The 10,905-nt window shown below is 44.7% G+C and overlaps 1 protein-coding gene across 1 annotated transcript in view; it reads right to left on the bottom strand.

Moving 5' to 3' along the window:
* Positions 1-9,917: 9,917 nt before the first annotated feature.
* BSX (brain specific homeobox) overlaps positions 9,918-10,905 on the bottom strand; it is a 3,650-nt gene continuing 2,662 nt past the window's right edge. The window contains exon 3 of the mRNA XM_030886983.1: positions 9,918-10,159. Within this exon, the coding sequence (XP_030742843.1) occupies positions 9,918-10,159 (242 nt within the window). The remainder of the gene's footprint in view (positions 10,160-10,905) is intronic.

Genomic DNA, 10,905 nt, shown 5'->3' with positions numbered 1-10,905 from the left:
GGAAGCGGGGAGGGAGGGGGAAAAATGAGGAGCTGATGCCAGGGTCTTAAGTGGAGAGCAAATGTTTTGAGAATGATGAGGGCAATGAATGTACAGATGTGCTTTACACAGTTGATGTCTGTATGGATTATGATAAGAGTTGTATGAGCCCCTAATAAGAACTATAAGAGCCCCCAATGAAATGATCTTTAAGAAAAAATTTTTTTAATTTAGAGGATAATTTCAGTAGATACAAATTCCAAATAACAAGTGTTCCACAAAGGACAAACAAAATAAAGGAGGCATAGAAATCAGCAAAGAATCATTGCAAACATTTTTCTATCACTAACATGGGTTTTCAGATCAAAAGGCCTGCCTATTGATTGTCCAGAAAAATGGGTGAAAATAGACTTATATCAGGGCACATAACTAGATTTCAGTAACTTGCTATGCAAAAAATATCTTACACGCTCCCAAAGAAGAAAAATAAATGAATAAATAAAACAGGAGACACACAAAAATCAAAAATCAAAATGATTTTAGACTTCACAATAGCACCTGGAAGCTAAAAGCCACTGGAAAATGCATTTAAAATTAATCAAGCGGTATGTCCAATTTAGGCTTCTAGAAATAATAAAAATATTAATGTAGTTTAAAGTTAAAATCAGAATATCTTTTAGACAGGCTAATTTCTTTTTTATTGGTCACTTTACTGGGGGCTCTTGCAGATATTATAACAATCCATAAGTCAATTACATCAGGCAAACTTGTACACATTATCATTTTCAAAACATTTTGTTTCGACTTGACCCCTTGATATCAGCTCCTCTTTCTTCCCTCCCTCCCCCAAAGACAAGGTTAATTTCAAGATGCTCGTGTATCTCAGACACCCATTGTCAGAAAGCTACTGCAGAATGTGCTCCCCCCAAATGAGAGAGTAAACCAGGAAAGAGGACGCCCCAGGAGGCGGTACAAAGAACAGAAGCCCTGCATGGCTGGGGAGGGAGCTGCATAGGCAGGGAATCCATAGCGAAGCTGATCAGACAATTCTGGGAATTATTTCTTCATGAAAATGAAACTTGGGACTACCTCATTATCTTGGGAGGGATATATAAATAAGTGGTGAAGAGTTTGAGGCTAAATTAATGATAAATACATCAAAATTAAGAATAAACTATGATAAACATTAACATAAAGGAATAAAAAGATTTTTCAAGAAAAATCACAACCTATTAACTAGCTTAGCTTAGAGTTACATATACATATCATAGTAATAACTTGTAGGGGAAACAGAAAAGGGTTCCCATATGTAGTGGGAGTAGAAAAAAGATAGAACTTAGTTTCATCTTTTGGTGTAAAATCATGACTTAATTTAAGAAAGCAACAACTCCATGAAATCCTTTAAGAACATGCAGGCAAAAAAAAAAAAGAACATGCAGGCAAATAGCAAAATGATCACCCAAGATTGGAACGTGCTTGCTTCTGGGGTGAAGAAAATGGGGGCTGCTCTATTTCATAATCATCCTCACAGAACTATTTGACTCTTTGAAACAATGTGCATAGGTAAATTTTTCCTTTACCTTTAACAATGTGCGTAGGTAAATTTTTCCTTTACCAGGAAAATGTGGAGATTGAAGAAGGGGAGCAAAACAGGTGGGACCAATTTAGAGCACGCATATTAATTTTTTGCTTTCGTGTTTCCCAGTTGACACTCAAGATAAAGAGCCAGCCCTTTGTCCTCAGTCTCCTGGCTTTCCTCCATTGCCTGCCCCTTCCAAGGTGACCTTGAGGAGAAGTAGAGAAGATCCCCTTCTTCTCTCCTGGAGAATGTAATACTCCATTGAGTATTACTACTTGAGAATGTATTACTCCATTATCGGTAGTTGTGGTACCTGGGGTGGGAGGTGGGGGTGTTAGGGGAATGGATGTTTGAGGAGGGTTCAGTTAATCCTCAAGGATTTTACATCAATAATTTAAGCTATTTTTAAAGCTTATTCTTACAACAGAGATGTATTCATAGAAGGTATCATTTCTTTAAACTAAAGAAATTCTCTGAAAAGCTTTGGGAACCAAAACCAAAACTCCCGGTGTCAAGTTCATGCTGGCTCCCCGTAGGCCCGTCTGGGCTGCCAAGCCTGTACATCCTTTGTTCTCTTCCTTTCTTCTCCCACAACACTGTTATCGGCATATAATTCACAAATCATACGATTCAATAGTTTGGTCACATCAAGAAGCAACTTTCCTCTAGCTCTGAAATGCTTCCTCTCCCCTCCCCACCCCCACTATCATGATCCCAATTCTACCTTGCAAGTCTGGCTAGACCAGGGGATGTACACTGGTACATATAAGAACTGGAAACACAGGGAATCCAGGACAGATGATCCCTTCAGGACCAGTGGTGAGAGTGGCGATGCCTGGAGGGTGGAGGGAATGCAGGGTGGAAAGGGGGAACCAATTACAAGAATCTACATATAGTCTCCTCCCTGGGGGATGAACAACAGAGAAGGGGGCGAGGGGAGATGTCAGACAGTGTAAGATATGACAAAATAATAATAATTTATTAATTATGAAGGGTTCATGAGCAAGAAGGGAGGGGAAAATGAGGAGCCGATATTAAGAGCTCAAGTAGAAAGCAAATGTTTTGAGAATGATGATGGCAACAAATGTACATATGTGCTTGACACAATGGATGTATGTTTGGATTGTGATAAGAATTGTACGGGACCCCAATAAAATGATTTTTTAGAAAAAGAAGCGTTGTGCAGTCATCACGACAATCAGTTTTAGAACATGTTCTTCGCTCTTGTACCCATCGTTATGAGCTCCCCACTCCCCCTGAATTTCCCCTGCCATGCGCTCAAGGGACCATTAATCCAGCTACTCTCTATAGATTTACCTCTCCTGGACTTCATCTACAGAATAATATTTTAAAACAAACAAGCAAAAACTAGCAAGAATAACAATATAAAACAGTTTTAAAAGCTCAATTGAAAAGAAAGCAGAAAACATTAAAAACTAGAACACTTAAATGCATCATAAGAGAAATCAAAAGATAAGGTGCTCAATTTTATCCTAACTGCATCTACAACACTTTTCAGTGCATTCTGCATGTTAACAAGGTTATTCACATTGCTAGTCCCTGGTCAGAGGGGATTCATCATGGGCTTAATCCAGGTCTATTTCCCCTTCACTTTATTTTAAAAATGGAACAGCTTTAAAAATGGGTCAAAAGGGAGATCACAGAGTTAAAAAATACCTTTTGGCTTAACTACGCCAGCCATAGTTTACTTTGCCATATCCTCTGTCTGATAACAAGGCTAGTCACGTTTCTGGGCTATGATCAGATGGGGTTCATCAGAGGCTTAGTCCATGTGTGGACAGGGATTTTGGGCTTCCACTGTCATCCACAGCCTTCTGCAAAGCAAGTGCTCACAATTTAAGCTCTAATGCCTTAAACCTTTACAGAAACTTCATTTTTCTCCTGCAGAGTGACTGGTGGGTTCTAACCAACAGCCTTGCAGTTATTAGACCAATGTTTAATTCACAGTGCCATCCAGGTTTTTCAGGAAACAAACAAACAAACTCACTCCCATCTACCCTGTTTCCCTGAAAATAAGACAGTGTCTTATATTAATTTTTGCTCCCAAAGATGCGCTAGGTCTTATTTTCAGGGAATGTCTAATTTTTCCATGAAGAAGAATACGGTACACATTTATTATTTTATTAAAAGAGACCTCGCACTTCCTGTCTGCTCCAGCTGTGCTGCGGCCAACAGTGAGCTGCGTAGCGGCACCCACCACTACAGTCCAGAGTCCAGAGTTACGGTAGCTTCATGGGGCCTTATTTTCAGGGAGGTCTTATTTTGGGGGGGATGCCTTATATTTCAGCAAGAGGCAAAACTGTAAGTAGGTCTTATTTTCAGGGGATGTCTTACTTTTGGGGAAACAGGGTAGTCGATGCTCACTCATAGTTGCCCAATGGGATAGGGTAGAACTGCTCTTCAGAAGAAACCTTAAATCCTGGATTCCCCACTGGGGGGTTGCATACTAGAACCATAGTACTGCTTGGTCACCTGAAAGGGGCTCCATGAGTCTGAAAGTGAATTTCCTTCCCTGCATAGCATCCTGTTTGCCATACCAAACCTGAAAGCGGAAATCCTGCAGCAGAGTGGTGGGGGAGTTGGTACGAGAGAAAAGGAGCATTCTAAATTAAACATCCCGAGTGAAACCTTGGCTACCATGATGTCCCAGACTCCAAAGTCCCTTCTGGGCCCAGAGAATCTCTGGGACAGACAAAAAGAAGCTATGATAAAGTTATGGAAAATAAAATTCCTTTTGGAGAGGCAGAATAGCCTTATTCGTCATGGGAGTAAGGGGAGCACAAAACTTATGTTTACCATTTGGTCAACCATGTGCAAAGACTCATTTGAATAATTGGTATGCTGAAGATTGGTATCAAGAGCAGTATTTATCCCGTTGTTGAGACATGTTTACATCTGTATCGTAATTTACCCTTTTCTTGCACTCGTCATGCACGATCTCACCACAGGCATTTCCACAGTTCTTGGTCCATACTCTATCATTCTTAACTGACTTATTGGGAATTATCCTCATTTTTCAGATGCCAGATAAGCATTGGAATCATTGGTAAAAGTAATATTAGAATTTAAATCCCAAAGCCAAGGCATCTAGGCAGTGGGCTATCCTGACAGACCCATTTGCAGCTCTCCAACTCTCTGCAGAGCACAATAAGAGAAAGCACAGAAGTATTGTAGCACTTAGACTGAATAGACAAATATGAACTAAAGAACTAGATCATCGGGGAAGATTTTCTGAGTGCAGGTGCAAGTTCTGAAAGGGAAGGATCAAATCAAATGGAAAGGACATGTTGGCAGGAGGGGGATTCTATCAGCAGGAAATTGCAATGATGAGAATCTTGCTAAAGAGAAATCCTCAGAAACTCTTCACACACGTCTCCCACTCCCAAACAGATGTTAGCATTATCTCTGACCTCTAGAGATTGACCTTGGGCAAGTCAATCTCTCAGTTGCCTCTTCTGCATTATGAAGCAATTCGGCCAAAATGTTTGGTTTTGTTTGTTTGTTTGTTTGTTTGTTTTCAGGACAAGCTGTTTAGAATGGAGAAATGTAGATGTTTGATATGCCTTACAGATCATCTACCACCCTGGTCAAATGGATGAACCTTCTCTACAACATCCCATTAAGTAGTTACTCAACTATGGATTGAATGAAAACAGGGTCAAAGTGCTCAGTGTCTCCCAAGAAAGCTCATTCATTTCAGATTGCTCTTCATCAGGACTGTTTCCATAAATTGATCTAATATTTTAATACATAATTTCCAACTACAGTTTTGTTTTAATTTACACTCAAACGTTCTAGAGAAACTCTCCTACATTCTACAACAGCACCATGCTCACCACCACTTTTATTTCAGCCACCTGGGTTTGTTGTAAGGGGCAATTATGAAAACTGTCAACGCACTTGGCTAATTCTTACTTCCAACTTTAATTGTGCCAATGTCCCATTATACCCAGACCTGAATTTCTTCACCTGTATAATAAAGGACTAAGATTCTGTCAAAATGTCCTCTGTCAACAATGTCAGAATACTTCTGAAATTTCACCCTAGACCTTAACCCTGCAGAACATGAGTTTTGTTGTAAGCTACTTTCTCAACTAAACTGTTGGGAACTTTTGTGATGAGCAAATGATTCATTTTCACTTCTCTTTCTTTCTTGTCTCATAGTTTTGGATAGCATTATTCAAATCAGGGTGCATGAGCTGACATTTTATTCTCAATGACAGGACAAAGAATTCTAATAGCTTTCATTTTAGAGTTCCTTTCTTCTAAATGAAGGTAGAATAATATGATTGTCAGAGTTAAAAGGACCCGTGTAAGATATCTAGCCCAACCCTCTGCGAATAAATACATCAACTACAGAGCATCACGTGTGTTTTCAGGCTCTACCTCTGCCTAAGCATTTCTAGTGAAAGGTGCCTAGTGTTTTGTGGAGTTGGCCTGTTCTCTTGGTGGTGTCGTGGATTACGAGTTGGGCCGCTAACTACAAGGTCTAGGTTAAAACCACCTTCTCCATCTTTCTCCCCTTCAGAAATGGCTGGACGGTAAGTGAGTTGGTCTGATTTGATTTGGTGGATGGACAGCAGCACAGTGCCTGGTCTATAGAAGACACTAGGTGTTTATTGAATGAATTGGTGGGGTTTTCTTGTTTTTACTTTATATTGAGCCCAAATCTCCTTCTCTGGAACCACTCCTCAGTTCTGCTCTTTTTAGTCCTGATAATTAGTAGCCCTGAAACCATTCAAATATAACTGCTACAGCTAACCTCTTCCCTATCCCTCCATCAAAGTTCAGCTTTTCAAAGTCAAAACGCTTGTGGTTTTTTATTTATGTCCTACCACACCCTTCACTACCCAGATCCCTCGATGCTGCCGTTTTAGGTTGGCAGCATCCTCTTTCAAAATGTGAAGCCAAGAGTATAACATAAATATAATACAAAAGGAAATTTTAGGCTAACTCGTGATTTGGGGGCATATGCTGAACCCATTTTGAGGAGACCAAGGAGAAACTGCTTTAACTAACTGTCCTTATTGCATGATTCTTCTAGCACTAGAAAGAGTCTGCTTGCTCTGTGCTTCCATGGCACAACACTTGTACTTACTGAATACATCAAAGGGAGCCAGCCCTCTCTCTTGTGAGGTGGTGCCATGAATGCCAATGAATTGTTTCTTAATGCCATTAAAAGCGAATACTGGGCTGGATGGTGTGTTATCCATTTCTTATGTTCTTATGTTAATGGAAATATTATTTAGAGTCTTCCTCTAAGAAACTATGGAATGAGTTCCATCAGAAATAGAGCAAATGCAGACCAAAAAATTCAATTGGTCTCTTGGTGGGAGGATCGCCTCTCTTGGCTGTTCAAAGAGGTGCTGCCCTTCAGCATCAGACCTGTGTGAGTTTGGGGCTGGCTAAGTAACAATGAAGGTCCTTGTGTCACAGCTTCACCACCAAGTGAACCAAGGCTGAAGCAAGAGTGTGTGCAATTCAAACAAAATACCTTTTTCAGCCTATGGAGGCTCTGCTCAGCACTGAAGGCTAAAAAAAAATTTTTTAAGAGGAACTATCATGTTACATTAAACTGAGAGTAAATTGTATCCATCATCACAAATCCCATGGGTAAAGGGGGAAGGGGACAGGAGACATTTTGAACTACTGAATTGTTTGTCACACCATCTGCTGAGAAAACTGGCACAGCTACTGTGTCAGGTGCCGCAGTTCTTAGCTCCACCCAGCCAGGAACAGCCACAAAGGTGAATGGGGATGGTGGGATGGGCGTCTTGCAGTATGTAATGCTCTTGTCAAAGACTGCCAGTCCCTGGGCTTCTGGATCCCTCCTGCCTCCAATCACCCTTCCTCCTAGCAAGGGTTTCTTACCTACCTGCTTTCTCAGGAACAGCACCCAACCCACTCTTCGTAAACCCAGAAAAAGGTCTACCACTTTGTTGTTAACACCAGAGAAGGAAAAGTACTGTGGGACTTTAGGGTTTATATTTACCATGTAACCTAAACAACAAAACTTTTATGCAAATACAGTATTTCTATCCACTTCTAAGATTCTTCCCAAATCCCTTTTAGTAGCTGCACTTCCTGCAATTGGAAGAATTTAAGATTTGTTCTTTGTATTGGTTATGGCCTTGTCCCTACCATCCCTTCCAGGTTACCAAGAACACACTCACCACGTTAAACAAATATCTTGTCTTACTGTACAGCAGTTGCCATAAACTCTTGGCTTAAAGCTGGTACTATCATTATCAGAACAGAGAGCCAAGGGAGAAATCTGAGAGCAGATGGGCTTTTAATAGCTATACCTAAGCAATCTAACGAAAGCCTTTCCTTTCCTCGTGTATAAAGTAAAATGTTTGCTGCATTTTGCAAAATGTCAATTCTCCAAAAATGTTTCCATATATTTCTGTCCCTGCAGTGCAGTGAAGGTTTAGATGAAACCCCATAACGATCGTGGTGTACTGTTCAGTTAGATCCCAAGCAGTAAAATAAACAGTGCCGCTCAGAAAATAAAATAAAAGAAAGAAACAGAGAGATGCCCTTATAAAATGATAAGGCAAAATACCAACCAATGCATTGTTATCAAGAAGAAGCAAAGGGTAGTGGGGAAAAGAATTGAACAAAGAAAGAATCAGAAGAGATTTTCTATCAAGCGTTGGCTCTTAGTCCTGTTATCTTGGATAATTCCTTCAATCTTGCTGACCGTCTTTTGCTCATTTCTGAAGAAATATAATCCTTACCTCCCAGGTCTTCCTAGAATTGGTGACTGGTTAAAGAGCACTTGGAAACCTAATAGTTTGTTCTTAAAGCAAGGGTTTTGTCTCCTGAATGATGTGAGTTGGGGACACATATCTATGCTTAAGTTGCTGCCCTGAACAAGCCTACTGTGGAAAATTGCCGACATCCACAGAAGCAAAGAATCTTTAGGATTCATCCTCTTATCAGAGAAATAGGAAACAAAAGATGGAATGTAATTCAAGACCACACGCTGTGGTCTCTTAATTATATAAACCACATTGCCCACTCACTGTTTTCTAGTGTTCTTGGGTACACGTGCTTAAATAGAAACACACACACACACACACACACACACACACATTAAATAAATAAATAAAACGAAAGGTCAGGGGCCGGCAGCGCCTGTGACACCTGCACTGGGTTGTGGTAGCCTCATCTAACGAAGTCAGCCACGTTTTCGAATCCAGATAGCAAGAGCCCCCTCTGTATTTCGGAGCCACGATACGACTTTGACGGTGTCTCTGTGTACGTGCGTGGAACTCCAGACCACCGTATCTGCAGGAGGACGGCAGGATCGGCTTACGTAAGGTCATCAGTCCTGGTCATCTCCGCCCGGGCCGGAACCCTCCTGCGCCCGGCGTGGGGAAGGGGCGTGCACGCGGGAGGACCCGATGACACACTGCGGAGCCTCCCCAGTTTGGCCGGGCGAGCCCTTTATTATCTAAAGAGATTGCAAACCCCGGAGAGAAGGACTTCTTGGAGCCAGACGACGAGGAGCAGCCGCGCAGGGCCAAGCAGCCCCATGTCCCCACACAGGTGCACACTCCCAACGGGCTGCGCATTGCCCTCAGCTCTGACCTGGAGACCACTCTCCGGGCTCGAAAATGCAATCGGGCGCATCTCCATCCACAGCCCGGGGAACACTCACTTTTAAAATAGCCCGTGGGACCTGGAAGAGCTGCAGGACCGCCAAGCACTTAGGTCGGGAAGCGGAAGAGCCCAGGCTGGCCGCGCTGTTCGGTGGGCGCCCAGGAGCCGGAGGTCCGCGCCCCGGCGGCTAGCGCGGAGGGGCGCGGGGCAGGGCCGCGAGCCGCGGCGGGAAGCAGAAGGGGTAGTGTGGCGGCGCCCCCGCAGTCTTTGAGCTCCGGCCGGAGGAAGCGAGGGCGTCAGTAGCTATAGGAGCGAGGGTTGTGCCTGCACTGACACTTGTACTGGGGGCTGGGGCTTGGCCTGGCTCCCCGCTCGCCCGCCGGGCGAGGACGGGCTCGGGGGTCGGGTGGAGAGAAGGCCGAATCCCAATAATGGGGCTGGGGACGTGGCTGGGCAGAGGACCGAGGGCCTGTGGGGTCGCGGCGATGGACGAGTCCCCTGCCCACCCCTCCCCGCGCCGATCCGAGAGCGGCTCCGGTCGCGCAGGGGCGCACCCGCTCTGGCGACAGGGCTGGGTGCCAGGGACCCCGAGCGCGTGGACTGCCGGCCGGCTGCTCGCTCGACCGAAGGCCGCTCTTTCCGACCGGCACGGGCTGGAGCCCGAGTGCTGCAGCGAATCGCGCCCCGCTGTGACCCTGTCCCCCTCGGTCCCCTTTCCCAGCCTGGCGACTCAGAGCACGTGCGGCCCTGCGCCGAGCTCCCCTTCGTCCCCAATGTCCACTTCGTCCTCCGGCTCGGTCAGCACGAAGGGCCCGGCGGGCAGGCCGGGCCGAGCCTCGGCGGAGGCGGCTTCTGGGCCGCGGGGGCTGCTCTCCGGGCTCTCCGACCCGTCTGGCGCTTTGGGCTCGTCCTGGCTTTTTCTCAGCTGCTTTTTATGCTTCATTCGTCGGTTCTGGAACCATGTTTTCACCTACTCCCGAGGAAAAATAAATAAGTAAATAAAACGACCTTGGGCGACCAGACCCGTGGAGACTGAGCTAAGATGTGACCGGTGGCTGGGTTTGAATTGAAAGGCTCCCAAGCGGGAACCCACAAGGTAGCATCGCTGGGTGAATACGAATCAAACATTCAGAAGGTCCCAGGAGCAAGGGTCCCGAAAAAGGGAGGCGGAACAAAATTGTGTTCTTAGTATGAGTTGTGCCTCGTCCAACTACGAAATACTTCTGCTAATCATCACGTCGCGCGCTTCCTCCGACCAGCTACAGCTACGAAACACTTGATAGGTCGCACAAACGGAGAGGAAAGCGCCGGCGTATTTGTGATTTCGGAGGACCAAAGGAAAATTCAGACCAGGGCTAAGGGGTTCACCTGGGGCTGTGCGTTCTGAGACTAAGTGGCTGGAATGGAAGTGGGGGGTCTGAGGTTGTTGAGTGGCGTCTGGGAGAAACTCTTCCCTCAGGACAGCGCCATGGGGCGGGACTTTAAACGATGGGTTATTCAGACGTGGGCTGTGTGCAAGACTAAATAAGAACACAGAGAAGGCAAGACAGACTTCAGGATAAGAAGTCGTCCGTCAATTTACTTGTGATCCGGGTTAAAGCCCCAACTGGAGGGCCGTAGTGGAGGCCCCAACATGATGTCCTGGCGCAAGAATGATCCCACCAGTGGTGGCCGTCCAAAGGCCCCGGGGGAGGGGTCTGCTTTCCAGGGCCAGAGCC

The sequence above is a fragment of the Echinops telfairi genome, unplaced genomic scaffold (genome assembly GCF_000313985.2).
Source record: "Echinops telfairi isolate 266 unplaced genomic scaffold, ASM31398v2 ScPeMD7_5167;HRSCAF=5991, whole genome shotgun sequence".
Classification (NCBI taxonomy): Eukaryota; Metazoa; Chordata; class Mammalia; order Afrosoricida; family Tenrecidae; genus Echinops; species Echinops telfairi.
This window is presented reverse-complemented; position numbering and strand designations above follow the sequence as displayed.